General features: G+C 38.8%; 1 protein-coding gene across 2 annotated transcripts in view; it reads left to right on the forward strand.

The window, feature by feature from the left end:
- INSIG2 (insulin induced gene 2) overlaps nucleotides 1–17147 on the forward strand; it is a 30002-nt gene that overhangs the window by 865 nt on the left and 11990 nt on the right. For both annotated transcript variants that reach the window (XM_029225554.1, XM_029225555.1), the window contains exon 2: nucleotides 13518–13910. In XM_029225554.1, the coding sequence (XP_029081387.1) occupies nucleotides 13667–13910 (244 nt within the window). In that variant the 5' untranslated portion in view covers nucleotides 13518–13666. The remainder of the gene's footprint in view (nucleotides 1–13517; nucleotides 13911–17147) is intronic.

Below are 17147 nucleotides of genomic sequence, written 5' to 3' on the forward strand. Positions count from 1 at the left end.
ATGAATAGTCTTGACAGCTGGGGCACCGAGACTGGCCGGGATCACTATTGCAATGGAGCTGAGGATTGTGGGGGGTGGGGGTGGGGGGGAGGAGACAAGCTCCTGTCTTGGGTGCAGGAGGAATGAAGGCAGTCTGGCAGAGGCTAGGTTGTATCTTCCAACTTTGGGGTTTGGCCCTGATAGGGAACCATTGAGTGAAAAATGAATGAAGGGATGCCCCCACTAATAGGGGCCCCCCAGAGAATAGCCCCGTACTCTTCCTGTTTCCTCCTTTTATTCTTTCTCTGGACATTACGTTGAGTAGTGTGTTTTGTTATAGTTCTCAGTACATACCTGATATAAAGTGACGAAACTGTGAATCATGTACATTTATTTGGTAAAGAGGTTGATTCTTTTTAAACTGACAACTGTTGCTTTTACGTGTGGTGGACTGAAAACGAAAGGATAAAATGCAATTTAGAAATCTGATGACAGAGCTTGTTTTCATTGTTATCAGGAAGTTATTCTCAAACGATGGAGTAACCTTTTTAGGGACTGAGATTTGTCATTTAAAAGCAATAATGGGATGCAAATGTTGCTTGCTCAATGGTTTCTGTGTTTGGGTTTTAATGTTGACAGGAGAGATGAGTTGCAGGGTCTTCAAGGCAAACATGTTTTTCTTCCTAGAAGTTTTTAGCGTCCATAGCCTATGATTCACATTTGTGTGCTTTTATTTAAGGAGAGTTTCATTGACTTAAGTGTGTTTTTCCTAACTGTAATGCTTATTCTATTTTGAGAATGCCATTCTAATTACAAGAGCATAGGATAAAAAAGATGTGAGGTAGTAATTTAATTTTATTATTTAGTAGCCTTTCTGATCTAAGCACCTGAAGAGACAGGTAGTCTGAGGGAGTAAACATACTTCTGTGACTGCTCTTCCTTTGAAGAGAAATGATCTTGTACGGTTTTGGGGGTGTTGCAATTGTTAAAATACAATTGGTACTTAATCAGTTCTTAAGGAGATTTTGTTTGTATGCTTGTTTTCAAATGCCTGTTGCCTGGAAGTTGTTTCAGTGGCAAATGTAAACTTTGATTTTCATCCACAAAGCTGAGAATCACTTATTTTATTTACATAAAGGTAATAATAATCCATTGACAGGAAGTCATAGACTGGGAATAATGTTTTTCCAGTTTTGATGATTTGTTATTATCTATCCAAACTATTTGAACTATTTTTCTTTTTGTTCAGTAACGTACTTTATAGAAATTGTAGGTCAGGGCTCAAGGTAGAATTTTTCATGTTCTGTGGAAGTTTCTTCTTTGTCAGTTTTTGAAAAAAAAAAGTATTATTTTGGTATTAACAGTAGTTTATCGACATGGCTTTAAAAACTGTTTCTTTTGTGGCATTTAAATTGTTTCTCTATGGTATTTGTAGAAAAGGCAGTTGTGAAATGGGAAATACTCTGGACATGGAGTCAGAGTGCTTGGGCTAGTCCTGGTACTACCTGGCAACAGTTTTATAATCTCAGAAAGTTACTTAACCTATTTTATTTTTGTAAAATAAAAAGATTAAGGATTAAAAACACCTGCCTACTTACTAGGATTATTTTTGAGGATCTATTGAGATATTGTCTTTTAAATGGTATCTTTATACCAGAGACTTCTTCCCTGATCAGAAAATTATTTCTTGGGTAATCTAAATTTTTCAAATATAGGTTTTTTAAAAAATTTTGAGAATCGAATTTATTGCTGTTGTAACAGTAACATTTAAAGGTATAGATACGCTCTAGGAAGATATTATCAATACATAATCAGAAAACCAAACTTGAAAACAAACAAATTAGGGATACTTATTCCAAGAGCTTTCACTTTAAAATAACCTCCCCTAGTGTGTGACTATTATAAACAACATGCTTTATTTAGGAACTTAGTTGTTGCATAGTAGGCGGTGAATGGTCTTGTAGAATTTTTTACCCCTTTGATGAGTCTGGCCATTTCTAGGAGTTCACTCTACATGTTTGTCATAGCAAGACCCAGTAGTATACATTCTTGATCTTGTCACTTCACTTAACCACTTTGGGTCTCATTTGCTTTGCCAGGAAACAGATCACTGGTTCTTAACTTCTTTTGGATCATGAACTTTTTGAGTACTTGATATAAAAATGCCCAACTCCCTAACCGGAAAAATGCACATATCCACAACTTTTTTGGTTTTGTTTTACATCAGACTCACATAGCCCCTGGAAGAGATGAACTCCCATTCCCTTCCATTTCTTACATTTTAGGATACTGTGATTCTAAAGCATTTTAACTTTTATTTTTGTCTCCAGTAATTATATAGTATTGTATTATTATGTAGTCACAAAATTAGCTTTTTGGACTTAAAAAATAGCTTAAAAAGTCTTATTCAGGTAAACATGAAACAAGTGTTGTGTTATTTTTAAAGACAACTTTTGGGGTGAGGTAAGAAACTATAAACAAGCACTTTCAGAAAGGTTGAGTAAACAGCTGTGGCAGAATTACATAAATAAACATTGTAGAAAGTCTCTAGCAGCCTGGAAATAGAATGCGGAAAGAGTCTAGCAATCAGTGTCTCTCAGTGGGAGAACATTGCCTCTCTGTGGGAATTTGGAAACATGTAAGGCCATGTTTGGTTATCTCAGAGTGGGGAGGGGGTGTGCACTGGCATTTAGTGGGCACGAGCCAGGGCTGCTAAATGTTTTTCAATGCTTAGGGCAGTTCCAAACAACAAGAAATTGCCCTGCCCAAAATGCCAGTGCCCTTTGACAAACACTGGTGAGTGATGTGAGATGGGACCTACCACACCAGAATAGCTTTTTAAAACTGAAGCTGTTTTGTTCTTTTAAAAATATTATTCAACATAAAATTCCCTTTTGGAAAAATTCACAGACAGAAACAATTTACTAGATATACTAGAGCAATTTGGGTTACTTAAAATGTGTATTTACTCTTTGTCCTCTAGTAGCTGTTTTAATAGCAGAAAGCGGGGGGTATTGTTGTGTCTGCTGAAGTTTGGGAAATGAGGAGTCAACTCTTGGTCTAATACTGTATGTAAGTTGGCCAAATGATTTTTTTCTTTAATACATATTTTTACTCCTGGATCTAGTACTTTTAAAGAAAATTTATTTGTTTGTGCATTTATTCTTATGGTCTTTCTGGTTGGACATTAATTTACATTAGTACCTTGAGAATATTTACAGTTAAGATTGTTTTCCAGTGTCTGTCCATCTTTTCAGTAACCAAATCCCCTTCTATAGGGGATGCCAAAAAAGAAGTCTAAGGAGTTGGGCTGGAATGGGACTCAAGTTTTAGAGGAAAGAGGATGGGTTTTGGCATCAGTCAGATGTAAGGTACAATTCCAGTTCTAATACTGCATGTCATGTGACCATAGGCAAGTTGTTAAGTCTCTTTGACTTTATATCTTCATTTGTAAAATGTGGATGATAATACCTACCTTTAGCATTATTTTGAAGATTAGAGTTACTATATGCCTGGCATGGAGTAGGCCCTCCATAAATGGGTGCTGTATCATGATGATAATGATGATGATGAATTCGGTAGATACTGAACACTGTAGAACACATGACATGCTGACGTGCTGGATACCACAGCAAGGAATAGTCTGCAAGACCAGGTCAAGGGGAGATGTTTTCTATGTTTTCTAGGATTTTCAGTAGGTGTTTAGAATATATTTTCCTATGAATCAGCTATAATATGTACTGTTTTCTCAAGGCTGCTAAGCTATAGAGCTCAGTGATGTTGTACAGTAAGTAGGTTTGTGAGCTTGAGGATAAAATTCCCCCCTTGGGTGTTGGGCACAGAGCTTTGAGTGTGGTAGAGGCACAGTAAAAAAAAGTCTATTGTTTCTGTTTATAACGTGGAACTGATAGGCTGTGAAAGTTACTAGTGCTTACAGATGTTCTCATTTTCATACTGATTATTTCTAAACTCAACACCCCCACCCCTCCCTCCAGTTTACACATGGGTTTTGTTCCCAAAATTCATTTATAAGGTAGTTTGAAACTTGGAAGCTTCGAGGACATATATTTTAAAGATGATTAAGTGCTAGGTTAGGTTCACCTTCCAAAAGTCCTGCTTAGGAGAGACCTTCAAGATGGCGGAGGAGTAAGACGTGGACCACGATCACCCTCCTCCCCACAAATATATCAGAAATACATCTACATGTGGAACAACTCCTACAGAACACCTACTGAACGCTGGCAGAAGACCTCAGACTTCCTAAAAGGCAAGAAACTCCCCATGGACCTGGGTAGGGCAAAAGAAAAAAGAAAATATAGAGACAAAAGAATAGGGACAGGACCTGCACCTCTGGGAGGGAGCTGTGAAGGAGGAAATGTTTCCACACACTAGGAAGCCCCTTCACTGGCGGAGATGGGCGGTGGGCGACGGGGGAGAGCTTTGGAGCCACCGAGGAGAGCGCAGCAACAGGGGTGCGGAGGGCAAAGTGGAGAGATTCCCGCACAGAGGATCGGTGCCGACCAGCACTCACCAGCCCGAGAGGCTTGTCTGCTCAACCGCCGGGGCGGGCGGGGGCTGGGAGCTGAGGCTCCGGTTTCGGGTTTCGGAGGTCAGATCCCAGGGAGAGGACTGGGGTTGGCTGCGTGAACACAGCCTGAAGGGGGCTAGTGTGCACAGCTAGCCAGGAGGGAGTCCGGGAAAAGGTCTGGACCTGCCTAAGAGGCAAGAGACCGTTGTTTCAGGGTGCGCGAGGAGAGGGGATTCAGAGCACTGCCTAAATGAGCTCCAGAGATGGGCGTGAGCCGTGGCTGTCAGCGCAGACCCCAGAGACAGGCATGAAATGCTAAGGCTGCTGCTGCAGCCACCAAGAAGCCTGTGTGCAAGCACAGGTCACTATCCACACCTCCCCTCCTGGGAACTTGTGCAGCCCGCCACTGCCAGGGTCCCGTGATCCAGGGACAGCTTCCCCGGGAGAACACACAGCACAGCTCAGGCTGTTGCAATGTCATGCTGGCCTCTGCCGCCGCAGGCTCGGCCCACATTCCATACGCCTCTCTGCCCCACCAGCCTGAGTGAGCCAGAGCCCCCTAATCAGCTGCTATTTCAACCCCGTCCTTTCTGAGCAAAGAACAGATTCCCTGAGGAGACCTACATGCAGAGGAGGGGCCAAATCCAAAGCTGAACCCCAGGAGCTGTGCGAACAAAGAAGAGAAAGGGAAATTTCTCCGTGCAACCTCAGGAGCAGTGGATTTAATCTCCACAGTCAACTTGATGTACCCTGCATCTGTGGAGTACCTGAATAGACAACGAATCATCCCAAAATTGAGGTGGTGGATTTTGGGATCAGCTGTAGGCTTGGGGTTTGTTTTCTGCATCTGACTTGTTTCTGGTTTTATGTTTATCTTGTTTAGTATTTAGAGTTTATTGTCATTGGTAGATTTGTTTATTGATTTGGTTGCTCTGTTCCATTTTTTTTTTTTTTTACATAGAGATATATGTATATTTTTTTCCTGTTTCTCTTTTTGTGAGTGTGTATGTGTATGCTTCTGTGTGTGATTTTGTCTGTATAGCTTTGCTTTTACCATTTGTCCTAGAGTTCTGTCTGTCTGCTTTTTTTTTGGATAGTTTTGAGCGCTTGTTATCATTGGTGGATCTTTTTGGTTTGGTTGCTCTCTTCTTCCTTTCTTTTTTTTTTCTTACTTTTAAATTTTTTTTATTTTTAATAATTTAAAAAATAATTTTATTTTTATAACTTTATTTTATTTTAGTATTATTTTTTCTTTCTTTTTATTTTTCTCCCTTTTCTTCTGAGCCATGTGGCTGACAGGGTCTTGGTGCTCCGGCCAGGTGTCAGGCCTGTGCCTCTGAGGTGGGAGAGCCGAGTTCAGGACATTGGTCTATCAGAGACCTCCCAGCTCTACATAATATCAAACAGAGAAAGCTCTCCCAGAGATCTCCATCTCAATCCTAAGACCCAGCTCCACTCAACGACTAACAAGCTATAGTGCTGGACACCCTATGCCAAGAAACTAGCAAGACAGGAACACAACCCCACCCATTAGCAGAGAGGCTGCCTAAAATCATTGTAAGGTCACAGACACCCCAAAACACACTACTGGATGCGGTCCTGCCCACCAGAAAGACAAGATCCAGATCGCCTCATCCACCAGGCCACAGATACCAATCCCCTCCACCCGGAAGCCTACACAACCCACTGAACTAACCTTACCCACTGGGGGCAGACACCAAAAACAACAGGAACTATGAACCTGCAGCCTATGAAAAGGAGACCCCAAACACACTAAGTTAAGCAAAATGAGAAGACAGAGGAATATGCAGCAGATGAAGGAGCAAGGTAAAAACCCACCAGACCAAACAAATGAAGAGGAAATAGGAAGTCTAACTGAAAAGGAATTCACAGTAATGATAGTAAAGATGATCCAAAATCTTGGAAATAGAATGGAGAAGATACAAGAAACATTTAACAAGGACCTAGAAGAACTAAAGAACAAACAATGATGAACAACACAATAAATGAAATTAAATATTCTCTAGAGGGAAACAATAGCAGAATAACTGAGGTAGAAGAACAGAGAAGTGACCTGGAAGAAAAAATAGTGCAAATAACTACTGCAGAGCAGAATAAAGAAAAAAGAATGAAAAGAATTGAAGACAGTCTCAGAGACCTCTGGGACACTAAACGTACCAACATTTGAATTATAGGGTTCCCTCGCGCTTCTGCCCACCAGAAAGACAAGATCCAACCTCATCCACCAGAATACAGGCATCAGTCCCCTCCACCCGGAAGCCTACACAACCCACTGAACCAACCTTAGCCACTGGGGGCAGACATCAAAAACAACAGGAACTATGAATCTGCAGCCTATGAAAAGGAGACCCCAAACACAGTAAGTTAAGCAAAATAAGAAGACAGAGAAACACGCAGCAGATGAAGGAGCAAGGTAAAAACCCACCAGACCAAAAAAATGAGGAGGAAATAAGCATTGTATACCAGAAAAAGAATTCAGAGTAATGATAGTAAAGATGATCCAAAATCTTGGAAATAGAATGGAGAAAATACAGGAAACTTTTAACAAGGACCTAGAAGAACTAAAGAGCAAACAAACGCTGATGAGCAACACAATAAATGAAATTTAAAATTCTCTAGAAGGAATCAGTAGCAGAATAACTGAGGCTGAAGAACGGATAAGTGACCTGGAAGATAAAGTAGTGGAAATAACTACCACAGAGCAGAATAAAGAAAAAAGAATGAAAAGGATGGAGGACAGTCTCAGAGATCTCTGGGACAACATTAAATGCACCAACATTCGAGTTATAGGGGTCCCAGAAGAAGAAGAGAAAAAGAGAGGGGCTGAAAAAATATTTGAAGAGATTATAGTTTAAAACTTCCCTAATATGGGAAAGAAATAGTCAAGTCCAGAAAGCTCAGAGAGTCCCATACAGGATAAATCCAAGGGGAAACACACCAAGACACATATTAATCAAACTATCAACAATTAAATACAAAGAAAAAATATTAAAAGCAGCAAGGGAAAAGCAACAAGTAACATACAAGGGAATCCCCATAAGGTTAACAACTGATCTTTCAGCAGAATCTCTGCAAGCCACGAGGGAGTGGCAGCACATATTTAAAGTGATGAAAGGGAAAAACCTACAACCAAGATTGCTCTGCCCAGCAAGGATCTCATTCAGATTCGACAGAGAAATTAAAATCTTTACAGGCAAGCAAAAACTAAGAAAATTGAGCAACACCAAACCAGCTTTACAACAAATGCTAAAGGAACTTCTCTAGGCAGGAAACACAAGGGAAGGAAAAGACCTACAATAACAAACTCAAACAATTAAGAATATGGTAAAGGAAAATACATATTGATAACCACCTTAAATGTAAATGGATTAAATGCTCCAACCAAAAGACATAGACTAGCTGAATGGATCCAAAAACAAGACCTGTATATATGTTGTCTACAAGAGACCCACTTCAGACCTAGGGACACATACAGACTGAAAGTGAGGGGATGGAAAAAGATATTCCATGCAAATGGAAATCAAAAGAAAGCTGCAGTAGCAATTCTCATATGAGACAAAATAGACTTTAAAACAAAGACTATTACAAGAGACACAGAAGGACAGTACATAGTGATCAAGGCATCAATACAAGAAGAAGATATAACAATTGTAAATATTTATGCACCCAACATAGGAGCACCTCAATACGCAAGGCAAATGCTAACAGACATAAAAAGGGGAAATTGACAGTAACACAATCATAGTAGGGGACTTTAACACCCCAATTTCACCAGTGGACAGATCACCCAAAATGAAAATCAACAAGGAAACACAAGCTTTAAGTGATATATTAAACAAGATGGACTTAATTGATATTTATAAGACATTCTATCCAAAAACAACAGAATACACTTTCTTCTCAAGTGCTCATGGAACATTCTCCAGGATAGATCATATCTTGGGTCACAAATCAAACCTTGGTAAATTTAAGAAAATTGAAATCACATCAAGTATCTTTTCTGACCACAACGCTATGAGACTAGGTATCAATTGCAGGAAAAATTCTGTAAAAAATACCAACACATGGAGGCTAAACAATACCCTACTAAATAATCAAGAGATCACTGAAGAAATCAAAGAGGAAATTAAAAAATACCTAGAAACAAATGACAATGAAAACGCGATGAGCTAAAACCTATGGGAAGCAGCAAAAGCAGTTCTAAGAGGGAAGTTTATAGCAATACAATCCTACTTCTAGAAACAAGAAACATCTCAAATAAACAACCTAACCTTACACCTAAAGCAATTAGAGAAAGAAGAACAAAAAATCCCTAAAGTTAGCAGAAGGAAAGAAATCATAAAGACCAGATCAGAAATAAGTGAAGAAGAAATGAAGAAACAATAGCAAAGATCAGTAAAACTAAAAACTGGTTCTTTGAGAAGATAAACAAAATTAATAAACCATTAGCCAGACTCATCAAGAAAAAAAGGGAGAAGACTCAAATCAATAGAATTAGAAATGAAAAAGGAGGGGTAACAGCTGACACTGCAGAAATACAAAGGATCATGAGAGATTACTACAAGCAACTGTATGCTAATAAAATGGACAGCCTGGAAGAAATGGACAGATTCTAAGAAAAGCACAACCTTCCCAGACTGAACCAGGAAGAAATAGGAAATATACACAGACCAATCACAAGCACTGAAATTGAGACTGTGATTAAAAATCTTCCAACAAACAAAAGCCCAGGACCAGATGGCTTCACAGGTGAATTCTATCAAACATTTAGAGAAGAGCTAACACCTGTCCTCAAACTCTTCCAAAATATAGCAGAGGGAGGAACACTCTCAAACTCATTCTATGAGGCCATCATCACCCTGATACCAAAATCAAAGATGTCACAAGAAAGAAAACTACAGGCCAATAACACTGATGAACATAGATCCAAAAATTCTCAACAAGATGCTAGCAAACAGAATCCAGTAGCACATTAAAAGGATCATACAGCATGATCAAGAGGGGTTTACCCCAGGAATGCAAGAGTTCTTCAATATATGCAGACTATCAATGTGATAAACCATATTAACAAATTGAAGGAGAAAAACCATATGATCCTCTCAATAGAGGCAGAAAAACCTTTGGACAAAATTCAACACCCATTTATGATAAAACCCTCCAGAAAGTAGGCATAGAGGGAACTTACCTCAACATAATAAAGGTCATATATGACAGATCCACAGCCAACATCGTTCTCAATGGTGAAAAACTGAAACCATTTCCTCTAAGATCAGGAACAAGAGAAGGTTGTCCACTCTCACCACTCTTATTCAACATAGTTTTGGAAGTTTTAGCCACAGCAATCAGAGAAGAAAAAGAAGTAAAAGGAATCCAACTTGGAAAAGAAGAAGTAAAGCTGACACTGTTCGCAGATAACATGATACTATACATAGAGAATCCTAAAGATGCTACCAGAAAACTAGTAGAGCTAATCAATGAATTTGGTAGAGTAGCAGGCTACAAAATTAATGCACAGAAATCTCTTGCATTCCTATGCACTAATGATGAAAAATCTGAAGAGAAATTAAGGAAACACTCCCATTTACCACTGCAACAAAAAGAATAGAATACATAGGAATACACCTACCTAAGGAGACAAAGACCTGCATGCAGAAAACTATAAGACACTGATGAAAGAAATTAAAGTTGATAGAAATAGATGGAGAGATACATCATGTTCTTGGATTGGAAGAATCACACTGTGAAAATGACTGTACTACCCAACACAATCTACAGATTCAGTGCAATCCTTATCAAACTACCAATGGCATTTTTCACAGAACTAGAACGAATTTCACAATTTGTATGGAAACACAGAAGACCCTGAGTAGCCAAAGCAATCTTGAGAAAGAAAAATGGAGCTGGAAGAATCAAGCTTCTGGACTTCAGACTATAATACAAAGCTACAGTAATCAAGACAGTATGGTATTGGCACAAAAATAGAAATACAGATCAATGAAACAGTATAGGAAGCCCAGAGATAAACCCACACACATATGGTCACCTTATTTTTGATAAAGGAGGCAAGAATATACAATGGAGAAAAGACAGGCTCTTCAAGAAGTGGTGCTGGGAAAACCAGACAGGTACATGTAAAAGAATGAAATTAGAACACTCCCTAACACCATATACAAAAATAAACTCCAGATGGATTAAAGACCTAAATGTAAGGCCAGCCACTATAATACTGTTACAGGAAAACGTAGGCAGAACACTCTATGACATAAATCACAGCAAGATCTTTTTGACCCACCTCCTAGAGAAATGAAAATAAAAACAAAAATAAACAAATGGGACCTAATGAAACTTCAAAGCTTTTGCACAGCAAAGGAAAGCATAAACAAGACGAAAAGAACACCCTCAGAATGAGAGAAGGTATTTGCAAATGAAGCAACTGACAAAGGATTAATCTCCAAAATTTACAAGCAGCTCATGCAGCTCAATATCAAAAAAACAAACAACCCAATACAAAAATGGGCAGAAGACCTAAATATACATTTCTCCCAAGATATACAGATCGCCAACAAACACATGAAAGGATGCTCAGCGTCATTAATCATTAGAGAAATGCAAATCAAAACTAAAATGAGGTATCACCTCACACCAGTCAGAATGGCCATCATCAAAAAATCTACAAACAATAAATGCTGGAGAGGTTGTGGAGAAAAGGGAACCCTGTTGCACTGTTGGTGGGAATGTAAATTGATACAGCCACTATGGAGAACAGTATGGAGGTTCCTTAAAAAACTAAAAATAGATCTACCATACGACCCAGCAATCCCACTACTGGGCATATATCCTGAGAAAACCATAATTCAAAAAGAGTCCTGTACCACAATGTTCATTGCAGCTCTATTTACAATAGCAGGATGTGGAAGCAACCTAAGTGTCCATCGACAGATGAATGGTTAAAGAAGATGTGGCACATATATACAATGGAATATTACTCAGCCATAAAATGAAACGAAATTGAATTATTTGTAGTGAGGTGGATGGACCTGGAGTCTGTCGTACAGAGTGAAGTAAGTCAGAACGAGAAAAATAAAATACCATAGGCTAACCCATATATATGGAATCTAAAAAAATAAATAAATAAACGTTCTGAAGAACCTATGGGCAGGACAGGAATAAAGATACAGATGTAGGGAATGGACTTGAGGACACATGGAGGGGGAAGGGTAAGCTGGGACGAAGTGAGAGAGTGGCATGGACATATGTACACTACCAAATGTAAAATAGGTAGTGGGAAGCAGCCGCATAGCACAGGGAGATCATCTCGGTGCTTTGTGACCACCTAGAGGGGTGGGCTAGGGAGGGTGGGAGGGAGGAGATATGGGGATATATGTATATGTATAGGTGATTCACTTTGTTACAAAGCAGAAACTAACACAGCATCGTAAAGCAATTATACACCAATAAAGATGTTAAAAAAAAAAAGGCCTGCTTAACCCAATATACTTTGATTCAAAAGGAGTTAACCTAATTTAATGAAACAAATATGAATATGTAGAGCTCCTACTATGAGCTAGGCACGTACCTGTCTGGGTACGTAGGCACAGCAAAAACTTGGTAGTGAATAAGACCTACATAGAAATTTTATAATCTGTAAAGCAACTGTACATATCATCATAAGGTACCTATAAGAAGTGCCATAGTAAAGGTTTAAATAAAATGCTTAGAGATTCAAAGGAAATATCCCAAGATATACTGTTAGGTGGGATAATGGTAAGTTGTGAAAATAGTCTGTATAATACTTTCCCACTTCAAAAAAGTATTCATAGAAAAAGAATTTAGGGCAACATGTAACAATTTGGGAGGCTGAACATAATGGTATGAATGAGGGCTTTGGAGCCAGACAGACTGCATGGATTTGAATCCCAGCTTGCCCTCTTACTAAGGCTGGAAACTTGGCTGAGTGACTTAACCTTTCTTTGCTTTTATACCTCACCTGTAAAATGGACATAATTGCACTTACCTGTTAGGGTTATTGTGAGAGTTAAAAGGACAGCTCCTAGATAGCCTCAAATGTTATTTGTCTTAAACATATACAAAGGAAAGTTCACGTTGGTTTAGAGGGGTGAGTGAATACCTAGAGTGATTGTACTTGCAAAGTTCTAGGTTTTAGCCATGTGGATCAAACTTCTTAGCATCTAGCCAAGAGGTTATTCGTTATTTTCTTAGCTCGCTTTCTTCTGCTTCCTACTGCAGCTTTCTCACAATAGCTCTCATGATTGCAACAAGGGCAGACTGGGTCAAGGCAGGGGTGGGACACAACTCGGGCCCTGGTGACAGCGGGTCAGGTCTGGTTTCTGTGCTTGGTGTATGTGTGAGTGAGTGGGTGGTGGTCTGTTTTTTTGTAAGATACTTTTGTGCAGAAATTCACATATATCAGCGTTAAACATCAAAAGAGGTCATTTTATTCCCCTATGGAGATTGTCCTCACGAGCAAGTCACATTTTATTCAGAGCAGTGTAACATTTTCAGTCAGAATATGTTGATTTTCTGTAAAGTAGAAATTTATTTATTTTCTGTAAAGCGTAAAAATTTCTACCTAAATCTCCAAGCCCATCAGTTACTTGGGCTTGGAGATTTGGGTAGAAGAAACAGAAACCTGGATTTTGATCTTCCAGTTTCTAGTAGGAGTGTCTCAGATAACCTGTCCTGCTTTTTTCACTGATGTGGGGCTAGCTGTTTTTACTATTATTCTAACCTTTTAGTCTCTTAGCTCAATAATTCTGTCCTAGTAAATATAGATTTAGCACTTTATTTTTTATTACATCATTCATATAAAAATGCTTTTTAAATGTCTTCTTATTCAGTAAATAATTTAAATAAATATATAAGCTTGTCAATTCATTATTTGGCCTTTAAAATGAATTAGTATTGAAATCAGGAAAATTGTATAGTCATTTATTAGACACATTGATTTCTTTTTTCTTATCTCTTGCAGGATTTCTGGTAGGTCCTATTTTAGGACGAGATGCAATATTGTTGAAACGCCAATCTGCTTTGGTTCAGGCAGTTGGCTTTTCAGCTGAGAAGCCATTTCTTCTTCCTCTTTTTAAAATTTTTTTGCTGACTTACTGAACTTATGAAACCATGGCGGAAGGAGAGACACAGTCACCTGGGCGCAAAAAGTGTGGTCCCTATATCTCATCTGTCACTAGCCGAACTGTGAACTTGATGATTCGAGGAGTAGTGCTGTTTTTTATTGGAGTATTTCTTGCATTAGTGTTAAATTTACTTCAGATTCAGAGAAATGTGACGCTCTTTCCACCTGATGTGATTGCAAGCATCTTTTCTTCAGCATGGTGGGTACCGCCATGCTGTGGCACAGCTTCAGGTACGTGAAGGCCATGTCTGTAACGCTTAGAAAGGAATTAGGGTAAATGAGTGTCAATATTGTCTGGGCAATACTTTAAAAAAATTAGCTTTATTGAGGTGTAATTTAAATAGAGTGCAATAGACCTGTTTTAAATGAACAGTTTGATGAGTTTAGACAAATACATAGAAGTCATGTAACTACCACCACAATCCAGGTATAGAACATTTCTGTTACCCCCTAAATTCTCCTGTGCCCTTTTGCAGCCTACCCCCAGCCCCAGGCTGTCACTGGATTATTTTTGCCTGTTTTAGAATGTGATATAAATGGAATCATAGAGTTTGTACTCTTTTGTGTCTGATTTCTATCTGACTGACCCATATGACTTTTAAAAATTCAATCCTAAAAACAATCTTGATTCTCTTAGGGATGAGGCTTTTAACCTCTTAATTTTGTTCTTTCGTCAATCCATCTCATATAAACTTATTTTAAGTTATTTTGTTCATCATCATCACTGTTTGGTTTTAAGGTTTTGACATGTATGTTATCCTCTGGTTTTTGAAGTAGATAAAAACTTGAAAGCTGGAGACAGTCGACCCTTGAACAACATAAAGTGGAATTTATGTGTGGATGTTTTTCAATAAATATGTACTACACAGTGCGAGGTTGGTTGAATCTGTGGATGCGGAACTGTGGATACAGAGGGCTGACTGTAAAGTTATACTCAGCTATTTGATTGTATGGAGGGTTGGTGCCCCTAACCCTCATGTTGTTCAAAGGTTGACTATAGTTTTATTCAAGTTTAAAGCTTCATGTTGTTATTTTTTACATTTTTGCATATGCTTTTTTTCTTGGTATCTTGTTTTTAGATATACATTCAGAATAATAGATTCTTAAAGAGATCAGTAAGGTAGATTCTCTTTGCTTAAAATCATTATTATTCTATTTAGATCTTGTTTTTGGTGGACAGTGTGTATTGGATAAAGTGGAGCATTTCAGAATGCTGTATTGATGATGAGCTTCCATAATGGATAGCTCTTCAGCTTTTTCTAATGAGACCAATAGATTGATACTATTTTATATAATAAAGTAATAGAAGGAAGCCATAATGATGTGGTAGAAGATAATTCTGATTGAGAGAGAAAAGCGCTTTTATGAATGTCCATTTGGTGTCTCACACCTAATGTACATAACTACCTTGCAATATAATGTAGATCCTCCTTGATTTCCGTCCTAGAGCTAGAGGGCCAACAGTGAGGAGTTAGGTGTGAGACATTTTAAAATGACCTTGTGAAACTTATTGGACAATTACATAATCCCATTGTGTGGATTGAAGGGCATTTTCGTGGTAAGGTTTCAGCATGGTTTATATATTGATGTCTCACTATTACAATATTCCCATTAAAAGAGAACTTGTAAAGGTGATGATTCTTAGTTTCCCCAGAGCTGTTGTTATTCTCTGAGAGAACAGGCAACATAGTCCAAACAGACAAAGCATAAATTACGTTTTATTATTCTCTGTTGTGTCTACCAGTCCTCATGTATTTTCCTTTCTTTCACTTAAGTTCAGAAGAAAAAAAGTTTTCCCAATGACTTTTTCTACTTCTTTGTTTATTTTCTCCTATGGTAGAGCTGCTGTCTCGCTACTAATAGAAGCTTTTCAGGACTTGGAAGAACATGTCTTTTCAGAATAGACAAAAGGAAGGTCAAGGGAGGGAAATGATTGCTTATTGAATGTCTACTAATGTTCTGGGCATATCCCTTAACCCCAGGGATCTGTAGGGCAACGTTGGGAGTGAGATGTTTGCATTGTGCCTATTTTGGGGGGATGAGGAAACAGATAAGGAGAGGATGTCAATGAGTCCAGGGTTCCAGAGCCAAGGAATGGCATGGCTAGGTGAAACATCACATGCTGGGGAAGGGGGCAGAGGGAGCCACTCATCCTTCCCTCTATTGGGTATCTCTTTTGAACCTTCCAGACTAAGTGCCAGGCTTGGATGGAGTACAGTGGCCTGTGCTACACATTCTGGGCTAGGGCAGGAGAACTTGGCTGAGGTTTCATTCTACCTCTATCATGGAGAGGAACAGGGGTTACATCTCTGCCTGTGATATGGGCACTTTTGCCACAAACTCACATTTAGGAAGGAAAACTTGTAATGTTAATGCTACATTTTAGTCACTTTGTCCCTACTTTCCCACCTTCTCCCAGCCGCTAGGCTTGTCACATTTACAAACCTAACCTCATATCATTTCGTGTGGAGGATTTGCATTTACATTTCTTGCTTAACTGTTTCTTCTGAAAGCAGTGCATTCTATGAGGTGCCCAGCAAATGAAAGGAGAGAGGCCTTGGGGAATTGAGATTCCAGTTAATGTTGCTGTTGATGTTGGGTAGGTCATGGTGTTTAGTAGGTGGGGGTGAGGATACCAGGTTTGTGGAAGTTGCCAAAGATGGAAAATGGACTCTTGCATAATCGCTGCCCCCTCCAATTTTAGGGAAAATATTAAAGAAAAAAAGTAAATACTGTAAGAAACAGTGTGTACAGTTTGCGTGTGTATATGGTATGTATATGTTTTTGTGTATATGTGTTGTTGTGCATTATCAAAGCTCTTATCATGTTAAATCAGAAAAACTGATAATTGTCCTTTGATTTTCCTGTCTAATTAATATTCGTAGACTGAGCAGCTACCTTCTGGAGGGTCTCCAGAATCACCACTTTCTACATGTAAACCCAGTGATGGAAAATTTGCTAGTGGTGCTTCTGGAGCGACAACTAGTAGAGAACTCTGATAAACTCCTTTTGATCCCATTTTCCTTTTCCTGGTTCTCTATTTTTAGTTTAATAATGTTTGGTGTTTCAAGTTGGTTAACTTCTTTACGTGTGCAGTGCATAGGAATTGGAGTTAAGAAACTCTTGAATGTGATTGAGAGCTACAAAGGAATCTCTCTGAAGAATAAATAGGAGAAAAAAGATTGTGTGGATAAAATAACCGGAGAAGTTGACTAACAAATCATGAGTCAAATTAATATCTAATTTAAAAATGAAAACAAACAGATCTTTTCTGTTGAGTCATGCAGTCAGTCACCCAATTCCTGGAGAGTCTTAGAAGGCTCCTCCCTTTGTCTCTCACTGCCCACATCTGGTTTCCAAGTTTTACATCTCTCCCTTGTCTCTTTCTTGGTCTAGGCCCTCAACAGCTCTGCTTGGAATTTTCATTCTTTTCTTTTTCTGCCTCTGATTTTGTCCCCCCTGCACCCC

This window comes from Monodon monoceros, unplaced genomic scaffold, assembly GCF_005190385.1.
Source record: "Monodon monoceros isolate NGI ecotype Baffin Bay Population unplaced genomic scaffold, NGI_Narwhal_1 Super_Scaffold_16, whole genome shotgun sequence".
In the NCBI taxonomy this organism is placed as follows: Eukaryota; Metazoa; Chordata; class Mammalia; order Artiodactyla; family Monodontidae; genus Monodon; species Monodon monoceros.